The 14307-nt window shown below is 27.0% G+C and overlaps 2 protein-coding genes across 8 annotated transcripts in view; one reads left to right on the forward strand and one right to left on the reverse strand.

Moving 5' to 3' along the window:
* LOC117177364 (solute carrier family 66 member 3) overlaps positions 1-6470 on the forward strand; it is a 10293-nt gene extending 3823 nt beyond the window's left edge. For 4 of the 7 annotated variants that reach the window (XM_033368004.1, XM_033368002.1, XM_033368001.1 and 1 more), the window contains exons 2-6: positions 2030-2203; positions 2617-2667; positions 2763-2985; positions 3071-3191; positions 6118-6470. In XM_033368004.1, coding sequence (XP_033223895.1) covers positions 2052-2203; positions 2617-2667; positions 2763-2985; positions 3071-3191; positions 6118-6248 — 678 coding nt within the window. In that variant the 5' untranslated portion in view covers positions 2030-2051 and the 3' untranslated portion in view covers positions 6249-6470. Of the gene's footprint in view, positions 1-2029; positions 2204-2551; positions 2668-2762; positions 2986-3070; positions 3192-6117 lie in introns of all 7 variants that reach the window. The other 3 variants (XM_033367999.1, XM_033368006.1, XM_033368000.1) reach the window with 3 other exon arrangements.
* Positions 6296-14307, reverse strand: part of LOC117177363 (laminin subunit alpha) — a 49600-nt gene continuing 41588 nt past the window's right edge. Inside the window, exons 25-28 of the mRNA XM_033367998.1 lie at positions 13057-13302; positions 12820-12982; positions 9361-9594; positions 6296-6689 (exon numbers count right to left, since the gene is read on the reverse strand). Of these exons, the coding sequence (XP_033223889.1) occupies positions 6421-6689; positions 9361-9594; positions 12820-12982; positions 13057-13302 (912 nt within the window). The 3' untranslated portion in view covers positions 6296-6420. The remainder of the gene's footprint in view (positions 6690-9360; positions 9595-12819; positions 12983-13056; positions 13303-14307) is intronic.

Consider the following 14307-nt stretch of genomic DNA (forward strand, 5'->3'; position numbering starts at 1 on the left):
ATAACCTTTTATATCCTTTTATATATCTGAAATTAACAAATGTTTTATGCCAGTGTTTTTCGCTAGGAATTAGCATTGAAAAAATTGTATTATAAAATCATAAAGTTTCGAAGAAGAATTAAAATTTCTAAAATGTGTATGTTCATTTAATTCTTTCCACCGAAAATAAGCATTTTTAAACAATAATCATCGACAAGATTTCCAATTTTCTACAATTCGAAATTATTATATTTCGAACATTACACATTTTTCAGCAATTACGAATATTTAAGTTTTTCGGGTTTAACAAATCTGAAATATATATCATTTTATTTTAAAATGTCATAATTTTTAGCTGATTTTTGGTTCCTAGAATCTTACATCAATAATTAGTGTTAAAAAAAATCATTGTAGTTCGAACACGATTTTCAATTTCCGAACAGTTTTAGATTATACAGCGAAACCCTTCAATAACCCTCCCTTCTATAGCCCTTCCGAAAATTGACGTCGCGCCGCAAATATGTGAAACAGGAGCTGCACGGGGTGCGCCGGGTCTGTGGTTGTCACTCAGGCGTGAACAAACAAAAACGGAGCGGGCTATAATGAAATAGTTCCCACCCACCGCCAGCCTCAAAATCGGTGCTATAGAAGAGTTTCACTGTATTTACGTTAAAAACTTTTAGTTTTGATGTTGTTGAAAATTCCTTTTTTTAATTGAAGATCAATCATTTCAGTTGAAAATTTATATTTTTAGCTGAAAATGTAACTGTTCGGTTGAAAAATTCTCTTTTTTGGTAGAAAATTCAACTACTTGGTTAAAAATTCAATTGCTTGATTGAAAGTCGAACTGCTTTGTTAAGAATGTATTATTTGTTTGTTAGAGATTCACCTATTTGGTTGGAACTTCAACTATTTTGTTAAAAATTCAAATATCTTAGTAGAAATTAACTTTTTTAGCTGAAAATTGAAATCATTTTTTCTTTTCTATACTGTCTTTTGGGTTTAATTCATATCTTCTCGTTTTTCTTCTAATTCTTTCCACAATTTTCTTACTGCTTCTTGATATTTTTTTTCGAGAAAAGAAGCTAGAAAAATAACATAGGCTATTCCTAGAAAAAAGCAAACTAACTTTTGTTTTTAAAGGATAAATAAATCACAGAAAAAAGTTTGAGAGTAGAAAAAAAGTTTTCTGTGCATTTATTGACCTATAAAAAACTTTTGGCAAGGTAGATAGAAGCAAACTTTGGGAAGTTTAAAAGAGTATGGTAATAGTATCAGCATTATAGTATCAGCATTATAGTATCAGTAATTATAAGAATGAGGTGAAGCTAAAGGCTTAAAAAATCTAATAAAAAAGTAACTTATAGTGACTGTTTCTTAAAAAAGTGACTAGAAAATGACTTGAAAAAATAAAGTGACTAACAGTGACTTAAGTGACTTGTGTGGCAGTCCTGTTTATTAGTTGAAAAGTCAACTATCTGGTTGAAAGTTCAGGAATTTTGTGTGTGTGTAGAAAATTCGTTCTTTTTGGTAGAAAATTACTCTGTTTTTCTTAAGGATTCAACTTTTTGGGTCACAATATTAACTATTACATTTTTTTAAAGAATGCATCCTGTTGGCTTAAAAAGTTACTATTTTGAAAGTTACTATTTTAAAGAACTATTTCAAAGTTCAACTATTTTGATCAAATTAATTTGTTTGGTTAAAAAATCATAATTTCAAACAACAATTTTCATCATTATTCAAAATATTGCCCTGGCCTTTTTTCTGCTATTTTTTTAGCATGTTGCTACGCAATAGAAAAATTTTATATTCATATTAAATTTATATTTTTTGCTTAAAAATTGCGTGAGTCTTTTTATAGTTTTTTAAACATATTTTTATTATAACTGAATATACTGTTTTGAATTTGAATGAAAATAATGCAAATTTCAAAAATAAAATTTATAATTCTTGATAAATGTTTTTACCTTCTGATATTATTTCTAAAGACTGAATCCAGTCATTTTTATTTTTTGTCTTAAACTTAAAATCTGCTCTCCCTTTTCAGAAATTATACCAAGTTCAAAAAAATGGAGATAACCTGGCAACTTTTTGCAGACTTTTTAAGTCTCCTCACAATAGGGATGTGTTTTATCCTTAAGGTGCCACAGATTCTAAATCTATTTGCTTTAAAATCAGCTAAAGGAATGTCCTTACTTGGACTATGTCTAGAATTAATAAGGTATCTAAATAAATTATTTAACTATGTGTTAAAATTTATTTTTATTTTTGCAGTTGATAAAAAACGTGTATTCTCCCATAGAGAGGAGATGATTGATAAAATTATGAATTGTGTGGCTTATAATTATCAGCAATTTTTGGCAGATATATAAAACAAATGATCAGTTTCATTAAAATCTTCTCTCTATCCAATATTTTTATTTTTATTTCGGCGAATTATCTTTAATAGAAGAAATGCTCCAATGTTATCGATCTAAAGTTACAGAAAGACAATATTTCCCATCTAAAAACTACTTTTGAGATCAAATAACCATTAACTATTGTGAACTAATTTCAAATATTGGATTAGATAGTTTCCAATAAAAGTGGATTCAATAGTGATGGACATCAAAATGGAAAAAATTCCTTTTTCAGTTTCATAAAAGCATTTTTGAAAAAGTATGTTATTAAAGTCTGGATAATTAGGTAATTTTTATTTTGCATTAAAGGCTTCTTTAATTTGGCTTTTTTCATTACCCGAGAAACCAGTTTTTAATGCCTCTGCGATTTTCTGATTACAGTTACACTTTGATGACCAGTTACAACTTTACAAATGGCTACTCATTGCTCTCTTATTTAGAATACCCAATCATTTTAGTTCAGGAGTATATTCTAATTTTGTTGGTGTTAAAATATCTCAACCGTGTTAATTCTCAGACGATATTAATCTCTGCTCTCTATTTCATTACATTTTCGTCCTTTTTACTTCAAATAGTGCCAAAACCCGTTCTCACCATTCTCGCAGTAAGAAGCATTCAATTTTAATTGAATTTTGTAAACAATAGTTTAAATTTGAATCAATATATGAAAATCATAATATAATTTACAGCCGATTTGCACTCCGATTTCTGCCTCCAGTAAAATAGTTCAGTTGGTCGCAATTCTCCGGGCTAAAAACTCCGAATCCATTTCCACTCTCACGTGGCTAATATCGACTCTGACAAATCTCAGTAAGTAAATTACATCACTCCTCACAGACCGGTCCCTATATCCCCTATTTTACCTTATATTCAGTTAAGGTCCCTATAATGTAACTTAATAATTTCACTTTTCTTTCAGAAAATAAACTCACCTATTTCTGAATTTTCTTGAATTCTTTTGAAATATTTTAAGGGTATTTTTTAATTTTCCAAGAAATTTTTTACAAATTTCGATAATTTGAAGAGATTTGATTTTTTTTTTTCATTTTAAGTGATGTCAAAGCGTTTGCAATATTTTCGGACGATGCATTTTGTAGAATTTCGGAATGTATGGAACGGTTTTACAAGGCATATAGGGTTTTAAGATATTTTAGAAGATTTTACGGGATTTTATTAGATTTCCGAGGATTTCAATGATCATAAGGGATTTCAAAGTTCTCAAGGCATTTTAATAATATTTTAATGATTTCCGGAAATATCACCAGGCTTCATATAATTTTACGAAATTTAATTATAATTTAATGGGTTTTAAAGAATTTATGTTAAAAAGTAAGATATTTCTTAGGGTTTCAAACATTTGAAGAGATTTAAAATTATTTTTTGGAATTCACCCTGAATTATTTTAATTCTTCCGAATGAATTTTTTAAATTCAATTGCATTTTTCTAAATTAACTTAATTCAATGGATTTTTTGGCATTAATAAAGTTTTTATTCAATTGATCGTGAGAATTAATGGATAAAATGAGCCAAATATTTTTAATATTTTAATGTATTTTTTTCAAGTACCGTGCCGTTTTCTGGAGCTTTCTTTAAAACTGTTAAAAGATTTCAACAGACTTTAAATGGATTAAAATATTTTAGGTTACTTAAAAATGTAACAAGTAATTTTTCATTGATTTTAGTAATTTAAAGGAATTTGCAATATTTTAGGGTATTGTAAAAGATTAATCTGCGTTTTCAAGAGCTTTAAAAAAATTCAAGGGATTTAAAAAGATATTAGAAGATTTGAAATATTTTAGGAAATTTTAAAAGATTCAAAGGTATTCTCAAAAGATTTAAACATTTTTAAGGTTTTTCCAAGGGGTTTGTTTATTTTGCGGGATTTGAAAAAATTTTCATGTGGTTGTTAAGAATTTCCTAGAATTTCAGAAGATATGGAAGGATTTCACAGGACCTATAAAGTTTTAAGATATTTTAAAAGATTCATTATCAAATTTCATGTAATTTAATAGGCTTTTATATTATTTTAATAGATATCAAAGAATTTATTTATACGCAATGAGAAATTTCGTAGCCTTTCAAAGATTTCAAGAGATTTCCAAATATTTTTTGTAATTCATTTATAATTGGCCCTGGATTCTTATTAATTTATCCTGAATTATTTCAAGTTCTTTTGAATTCTCCCAAATTCACTCTATTCTACTTAATTTATTTAAGTTCTAAACAGTTTTTGCTCAATCCATTATGTCGAAACCCGCCTTAAATTCTAAGGCATTTCATAAATTTATTTTAAATTCTCCTTAATTTTGAATTAAATTGATTATTTTTTTAATTCGGTTTTATTTTTTATGAATTTCATTGAATGATTCTCGTTTTCCTTAAATTCCTCTAAATGCACTACATTTTTATTGAAATAAATGGATTCTTATTATTATTTTCCAATTCATTTGATTTTTTTGTAGTCATTAGTCACTTTGTTGATTAGAAATTTGCTGGGTTTCAAAGATTTGAACAGATTTGAAATCATTTTTTTTATTCCAACCCGAATTCTTATTAATTTACACTGCATTCTTTTTAAATCTTTGAAACTCTCTTGAATGCATTTAAATTCTTCTAAATTTATTCAACTCTTGTTAATTCAATGAAGTTTTAAAAAATTTTAAAGATTTTTATTTAATTGATCCTGAAGACTTTTAATCTGGCCTTGAATTCTTAGGCATTTCACCAAATTCTTTTGAATTCCCTTGAATTATTCTAAACTCATTTCAAAGTTACTGAATTCCATGAAGTTTTGTCATATTTTAAAATTATTTTCAATTCATTTGCTTTTTTTTAATTCACCTTGAATTTTTATGAATTTTATTGAACTCTTCTCGTTTACCTTAAATTCGCCTAAATTCATACTAATTTTATTGAAATCAATGGATTTTATTTCAAAGTTTTTTAGAATTAATTTGAATTCTTTTGAACCCTTAAAGGGCATACTGGGTGTATAGCATCCAGCGACTTATTTGCGCTTTAACAAAACGTAACAAATTCAAGAAAATGGAACATATGGCGCCAGATTAAAAAATGACATGAAACCCTATTTTTCTGCCATTTTCACATAATTTTTATTTTTATAATTTTGATACGATCAATAAAATCGTTTAGTCACGCAAAGTACAGTGTTTTATTTTTCATTGAATTGAAGCTTTCATTTTTTAGAATAAGTACCTTCTTTGGAACGAACACTATAAGATTAATTTTATTTTTGAAGCACCGTATCTCGGAAGTATTCGAGTACAATTTTAAGTGAAAATATCAAAAACTTTAAAAGTTATGAATTTTAGAATAAAAGAAGTCATTTAAAAATTTGTTTTAACTACTTTAAATTTCAAAAACTGTTATGAAACCTTTTTCTCCTTAAAGTCGATGGATTAAACATCATTAATTGATTTCCTTGTAAAAAACTATTCAATACCGTTGGCACAGCACACGTTCGAATACCCTTGGGTGCCTAACACCCAGTATGCTCTTTATGTAATTTTACGGAAGTGTGCCCTTTAAGGGTTAATTTAACTTGAATTTTTTACCCTTCGAGCACGGAAAAAGTACCCTATAAGTGTGATAAACAAAACCCCTTTGGTCCCTATGTTTTAACCCATAGGGACTGTGAGACTTGTTATATTCAAAAAATAATACTTTTAATATTCTCCCTGTTAGCAATTCTTGATGAATATTTTTCTTTTTCAGCAAGGGTCTTCACAATATGGATGGATTCGGCAGATATTTTGCTCTTAGGCAATTTTATTATCTCCACTTCTTTGAGTGCTAGTATTATGTTTTTTGGAATTTATTACAAGTGGCATCCCAAGAAAGAGTAATACCTTCGAAATTATTTTGTCTAGTGCACATTCATTGTTAACTCTCAAAAAATTCCAATAAATTTATTTCCTTAAGACACTTCTTCGTTCATACAGTACAAATTAACGCTTTTAAAATCTTTGGATTGATAATGTTGAATTACTCTCCTCAATGACAATTTCTCTCTTCCACTTAAATGGTCGGACACACATTTGTCGTGACTTTGCCAAAGGTCTGACTTGGATCGAATGCAATTGGTTTATTGTCAATCATAATGTTGTTCATGCATCCGACGTATTGGGACTGTGCTGTACTCCCTCGTAAAGGCACTTGAAGTCTCACATGACCACCAATATAAATGGGACTCTTAGTGTTGACTACAGCAGAATTTTTCACTCCGATTCCTGGCGAAGTGGCTTTATGATCCACTGATAGAAGAAGGACATTCTTCTGTTTGATGGCTAAAAAAATCAGAGAAGAAACATGTGAAAATGTGAATGTATGCATGGTAATGGTGCCATTCAAAATCTCGATAAAAGAATATTGAATTAGGATGTCTACTGAAAGCCTGGAAAAAAATTCCCTGACAATTCCAGGTATCTCAAGTTTATTTTTCCAGGTGCAATTTTTCATTGAAGTACTTCGCATTTTTTAAAACAGTCGACTCGAAATATGTATAAAGTTTCGCGAATTTACTAGAAATAATGTTTTTTTTTTATTTTCTATGAATTCAATTAATATGTTTAATTCGAAAAATTTTGAAAATTATATTACAAGATATTCTTAAATATATTAGCCCTATAAATTAATTAAATGATGCTAAAAACCTAATTAATCATTTCTTGATTTTTTCTCTATAAAGACCATGAATTTTAATAATAATTAAAATCAATTTTTATTTGATCTTATACTTAAAATTCAGGGGATATCTAAGTAAAATCAGTGTGGATACTATACTAAATTCAATTTAAACCACTTCAAATCCCTAAATTTTCAAGAAGAAATATTAACTTTTCAACGAGATAGATCAATTTTTTACCATATAATCGAATATTTAACCAAAAAGATTAATTTTTTACGAAAAAATACCATTTTTGAATAAAATACATGAATTCTCAATCTCAAATGCAATATTTAAATTTTCAGTTAGGAATAATTAATATTCCACAGAAAAAATGCAACAAACTTTCGACCAAAGTCATGAATTTTGAACGAAAAATATGAATCTTCAACTGGAGAAGATGAATTTGAAACCAAAATAAGACATTTTTCTCTGTCTCGCGTTGTTATGCTAATAATAGGATTTTGTTCTTCATATTTTTTTTGTATGGACAAAGAAAAATATCCAACAAGTCTTCTTTTAGATTTTTTACGTATCTCGCATCTTTTAGCGCAATTTTGGAATTTTCTATTTTATGGGTTCTTTTTTGGGTGAATAACTTTTCTATCAATTTGTTTTCGTACCTTTTTTCGTTTTTCCACTAATTTATCATTTTTATTTTTAATGCCATATTTATGAATAGAACCAAAACTACGTATCCTATCAAAAATTGATTCATAACAAATTTGTAGCTCTATCTCGGGTAAACAATTTTTGTTAAATCTTTTTTTTTCGTAACTTGCTTCGTTTTCCACAAATTTGATATTTTTTTCATTTCCAATGTTATTTTTCACGAATAAAACAAAAAGTACGCGTCCTATAACGAATTGATTATTAACGAATTTGTAGATATTTTTTAGGATCAAATCTTTTTTCTTATCCTGCATTGTTTGACAACATGAAATTTTTGATTTTTCAATCTTTTTTATGCAATCAAAATTTGAATTTTCGATTTATTTTGAAAATTTTGAAAATGCTATAACTGAGTCTCAAAAATTTTCAAAATCCGCTCACTTTTTGAATTTTTATCAAAAGCGGCTTGGTTAACGAAGCCGTCCTTTTCTTTTAAGACCTACAAAAAGTGTGTCAAAGATCGATTTGGTCCGTTCATTTTTTTGGAAGTTATCGTGTTCTGGACGGACAGACGGACAGACAAAAAAAGACAAATTATAAATCTAAAATTGAATAGTTAAATTTTCAGTTAGAAAAATTTAATTTTCCACAGAAAAAAAAACAACAAACTTACGACCAAAGTGATAAATTTTTTACGAAAACTCATCTTTAACTGAAATAGATGGATTTTAAACCAAAAAGATAAATTTTCAATAAAAAAGATAAATTTTTAACCAAAAATTGAAGTTAAATTTTCAGTTACAAAAATCAATGTTCAGCCAAGATACGAATTTGCAATAAAAATAATAGAATATTCGGTTGGAATAGGTACATTTTCAGTTAAAAAAAATAATTTCAACCAAAGAAAAACCACTAATTTTCAAAATAATAGTTACATTTTCAAACAAAGCGGTGATTTTTCAACTAAAATTATGAATCTTCAAAGTCGAGTGGTTGAATTTTAAACAAAAAAGATGAATTTTCAACCAAGGAGGTTAATTTCCACCAAAAAATACGAAACTTCACCTAGAAAAGGTAATTTTTCAACCAAAAATTAAATAATAAAATTTATGTTTAAAAAAATATATGTTAAACAAAAGAGACGAATTTGAAATGATGAATCTTCAACCAAAAAATAACTTTTAACAAATTCAATTTTTATTTCAAAAATATTAATTTTTAACAAAAACTTAGTAGTTAATATTCCAACCAAGAGAGATTTAAAGTTTTTATTTCAAAACAGGCGAATTGAACCAAAAAAGACAACTTTTCAACATAATTTGAATTTTCAACTAAAAAAGATTTTTCAATCAAAGAGAAAAAATTGCAAATAAACTGTTGAATTATCAAGTAAAAAAATAAATTCGCAATAAGCTACTTGAATTTTCAATTGAAAACGATCAATTTAAAATATAAAAAAAAGAATTTTCAACAACATAGTTAAATACAGTAATATAAAGCTAGTTTTACAAATGAAAAATTATTGTTATTCAATTTTACATTGCAAGTTAAAAAAATTAAGCATGTTCTCGAAAAAATCCCTGACATTTTTAGGTTTTTACAGGTGTATAAAAATTCCCTGAGAATTCTAGGTTTTCCGGGTAGGGTAGCCACCCTGTTTAAGTCAATTAATTAATTACCTCGAATATTGTGCCAGTTTCCATCGCAGAGTGAATACGATTCTGGCGGCTTGAACGAAGTTTCAATCGCCGCCTGGCCCTTATTAGACTTTATCATAAATCTGATGGTTCCATTAATCATTTCCAGAATAAGGAAGTCTCGTTTTCCGTGAACTGATAACAAATGTCCACTTGATGAACGTGGTTTTATGTCGATTTGGATATCCATGGTCTTGCCCACTGAAAATCCTTCAACTAGAAAAGGAAATTAAAGATTAGAGGTTTAATATCAAGACAAGCAAAATAAATTCATAAGACTTCAAAGCCATTAAAATTAAATTTAAAAGAATTCAAATAGATTGCAATTTTTTTTAAATAAAAAATACCACTGATTTCCGTAAAATTGGTATGAATTTAGGGGAATTTAAGGTAAACGAGAAGAATTCGACGAAATTCATAAAAATTCAAAGTGAACCTTAAGAAAAATCAAATGAGTTGAGAAGAATTAAAAAATATGAAAAAACTTCATTGAATTCAGTAAATTTGCAAAGAACTTAACAGATTTTCAAACAAAAGTAAATTTCAGTAAAAACTGAAAGAATTTCGAGGAACTTAAGGGAAATAAGAAGAATTCGACGAAATTCATTTTAAAAAAATCAAGTTGAATTTAAAAAGCAATAAGGGAATTTTAAAAATTATAAACATTAAAAAATTAATTAAATTGAGTACGTTTCAAATAATTTTAGAAAAATTAAAGATCATTAAAAAGAATATGACGAAATGCCTAAGAATTAAAGATGATTATTTGACTTAAGATTAATTAAATAAAAACTTTCTAAAAATTCATTCAATTGGGTAAAATTATGTAATTTACAAGAATTTGAAAGAATTCAAGATAAATTAATACGAATTCAGGGGAAATTCCAAATGAATTGCAAAAAATTCTTCAAATCTTTAAAACCATACTAATTTACAAACAAAAAAGGAACTAATTACTATCAAACAATTCAGAATAATTCCAATGAACTGGAAATAATTTGTAAATATCCCTTAAAATTGTTGAAATCTCTTGAAAATGTCTTTGAATTTTTTTAAATACACTAAAATATTCCGAGGTCTTTGCTATTTTTTTAAATTCCTTACAATATTTTAAAGCTCTTGAAAAATCCAAGGTAATTTAAAAAAATACCCTAAAATATTCCAAATCTTTGATTATTTTATCAATTGAATTAAAAAATTGAAAAGTACCTCAAGGAATTTAAAAGAATTCAGGATGAATTAATAAGAATTCAGAGTGAATTCCAATTTAAAAAATCTTCAAATTTTTGAAACCGTACGAAATACGTCACTTTAATTCCATAAATTCTTTAAAATCCACTAAAATATTATTAAATCTCGTAACTCTATGAAATCTGATCATATTTTCTAAAATCCTAGAAAAAGCATTAAAATAACTTTATTTAAAAAAAAATTTAATCCTTGCAATCCTTGTAATCCTTACCGTAAAATCTTTAATATTTCAAATCTTTTGAAATCCTACAAAATACCTCACTTCTCTTTAATAATTTCTCTGAAGTTCACTAAACTATTATAAAATCCCTTAAAATTCTATAATGATATTTCCTGAAATCTTGGATAATGTATTAAAATACATTTTCACCTTTAAAGTCCCTGAAAGTCCCTAAAGATCCTGAAAATCATCAAAATTCAAGGCGAATGAAAAAAAAATCGAATAAATTGAAAATAATTTAAAATTTTTTTCAAAACTTCATTGAATTCAGTAAATTTGAATTAAGCTTAGAAACATTCAAGGTAATTCAAATGAATTTGATGAAAGGCCGAAGAATTTAAATTGAATTAAATAGAATTAAGAGAATTTAGAAGAATTTAAGTAGATTAAAAAACTTCAAGAGAATTCCAAAGAAGGTCAAAAATCAATTCTTTGAAACTCTATTAATTTAGAAACCAAAAAGTGAATAATGACTAAAAAAAATTCAAGTTAAATTCAAAAGAGTTGAAATTAATTTGAAAAAATGTTTCAATAAAAAAATTCCATTGATTTCAGTTAATTTTTTTTCAAGCTTTAAAATCTATCTCAAATCTTTGTGAAATAATAGAAGTCTTTATAAAATAATATATGAAATCTTCCGGAAATCATTGCAATTTTGTCAAATCTTTGAAAAATCTTTGGAAATCTTTTCAAAATAATCTAAATATTCGGTAATATTTGTGAAAATATTTTAATCTTCGTTAAATCTTTCGGAAATCTTTTAAATCTATTGAAAATCTTTGTAACATTTTTTCGTAACCTTTGCGAATTCTCTAAAAATCTGTGCGAAATATATGAAATCTTTGTGAAATCTTTAAATCTTTAGGAAATCATTGACGTCTTTGTGAAATACTTGTGAATTCTCTAAAAATCATTATGAAATATTTGAAATCTTTGTGAAATCATTGAAATCCTGTTTAATATTTAAAATCTATGTTAAATCTTTGTGAAATAATACAAGTATTTGTGAAATATTTAAAATTTATCTCAAAACTTTGCGAAATCTATCTAAAATCTTTAAGAAATCTTCGGAAAATCATTAAAATTTTGTCAAATCTTTGAAAAATCTTTGAAAATCTTTTAAAAATATTCTAAATATTTCCTCATATTTGTGAAATTATTTTAATCTTTGTAAAATCATTCGAAAATTTTTTTTTAATCTTTGAAATCTATCTAAAATTATTGCATAATAATAGAAATCTCTGTGAAATATATCTGACATATTTAAGAAGTCTTTGTGAAATCTTCGAAATCTATTTGAAATCTTTGAAATCTACTTTGTGAAATTTTTTAAAATCTATCTGAAATCTTTACGAGATATTTGAAATCTTTGTAAACTCTCTAAAAATCGTTGTGAAATATTTAAAATCTTTGTGAAATCATTGAAATCTTGTTCAATATTTGAGATCCACCTGAAATCTTTCAAATATATCTGAAATCATTGCGAAATATTTAAAATCTATCTGAAATCTTTGTGAAATAATATAAGTCTTTGTGAAATCTTTAAAATCTATTTGAAATCTTTGCGAAATATTTGAAATCTTTGTGAAATCATTGAAATCTTGTTCTATATTTGAAATCTATCTGAAATCTTTATGAAATCTTTAAAATCTATCTGAAATCATTGCGAAATGTTTAAAATCTATCTGAAATCTTTGTGAAATCTTTAAAATCTATTTGAACTCTGCGAAATATTTGAAATTTTAATGAACTCTTTGACACCTTTGGAAAATTTTGGAAACCTTTGTGAAGTATTTTAAATCTATCCATATGAAAGCATTATAAAATCTTGTAAAATTATTGCAATCTTTATCAAATCTTTGTGAAATCTTTTAAATCTATTTGGAATTTTTGCGAAACCTGTGAAATTTTTGTGCAATCATTGAAATCTTTGTTAAATGGTTTGTTGGAGAGAAGATAAATATCCTTACTCGGTTTAAAGTAATTGCTGCCGTTCGTGGAAGGATAGAAGAATATTCCAGGCTCAATTTTCTTTGAGCAAGGAATGAGTCCAACGTCTTCGGCAGGTGTGGTTACGTCATTGGTATTTACCATAAAGTTACTCAAGCAGCCATCAAATGATTTGTCGAACCCCTAGATAAAACATAATAGAAGAATCATTATGGAATTAGATCAATAATTGAATAAAAGGAGAAACTATTTCTTACAAGTGTTTTCAAGACTCGCGGCGATTTCTCTGGCGATACACCTCCTAAGTAGAATGGAGGATTCACATCCACTTGTGTACTTGGTCCAACGGAAATACCGAATACAGGTGGATTTTCATCAAGGATGAGTTCGCCTCTGTTATATTTTCTTTTGAAAGTAACTGTATGCAACTGATTGTCATTAACTTTAATTGAGTCATCGACTATTAGTGCTGGTCCACTACCACAGTCAAATTTAAAGTGAAGCTGTAAAAGAGAAGATGATTGAAAAACAACTGAGGTAATCCGCTGGACAACTCGATTATCCGAACTGGTAATGCGCGTAATCCACAGTAATCCAATTTCAATTGGAAGTAATTCAGGGAATTAAAATAATCCGAAATTTGAGAAATTTAAAGGAGATTAAAATCAAATTTAAAATCCTATTTAACGTCCAATAATCAAGGTAATGTGCAGAATTCCTGAAAAAATAACCAAGAATCAAACGACCGAATTTGGACAACCAACATAAAATTTTCCTATTGCAATTTGAAAAAAGATAAAAAATTTTCCTAAAAAAGAAAAGGGAAGAAATTTTTCTTCCGTAGGTAATCTAAATAGTTTTGAACTCTTTTTTTGAAAATTGGATGTTTGTTTTTCATTTTTTTACCTGAATATTGAAATATTCCATTTTTGTTTAAAATTGATCTTTTTTAGTGTAAAATTCATGTATTTTGTCGAAAATTCACCTATTTCGGTAGAAAATTTATAGTTTTCATTGAAAAATCATGTTTTTTGCTTAAAATTCAACTAGTCTGATAGAAAATTAACCTCTCTGTTTGAAAATTAAACCATTTGATAAAAAAATCGTTTTATATTTGTTCGAAAATTCCTCTTTTTTGGTAGAAAATTAATCTTATTAGTTGAAAAATAATACTCTAAGCTGAAAATTGGACTATTCTATTTTTGGTTAAAAATTGGTATTTTGTGGTTGAAAATTTTTGTTATTGAAAATTAATTTTTCAATGTTCGTGGACTTAAAGGCGGCGTTTGACTCATTAGACCGAGGCGAAATAGACAAAGTTATGGTAAAGAGAGGGATAAGAGAGGGATTAATAAAGAGACTATCATAAATTTTTAGGGAGACAAGAAGCAGGGTAAAGGTAGGAGAGCAAGTAGGAGATAGTTTCTGGTTGGTGAGAGGTGTGAGATAAGGGTGTCCTCTGAGCCCACTTTTATTTAATTTATTAATATCAGACTTGGAAGAAGAAA

Source organism: Belonocnema kinseyi, chromosome 7, assembly GCF_010883055.1.
Source record: "Belonocnema kinseyi isolate 2016_QV_RU_SX_M_011 chromosome 7, B_treatae_v1, whole genome shotgun sequence".
NCBI lineage: Eukaryota > Metazoa > Arthropoda > Insecta > Hymenoptera > Cynipidae > Belonocnema > Belonocnema kinseyi.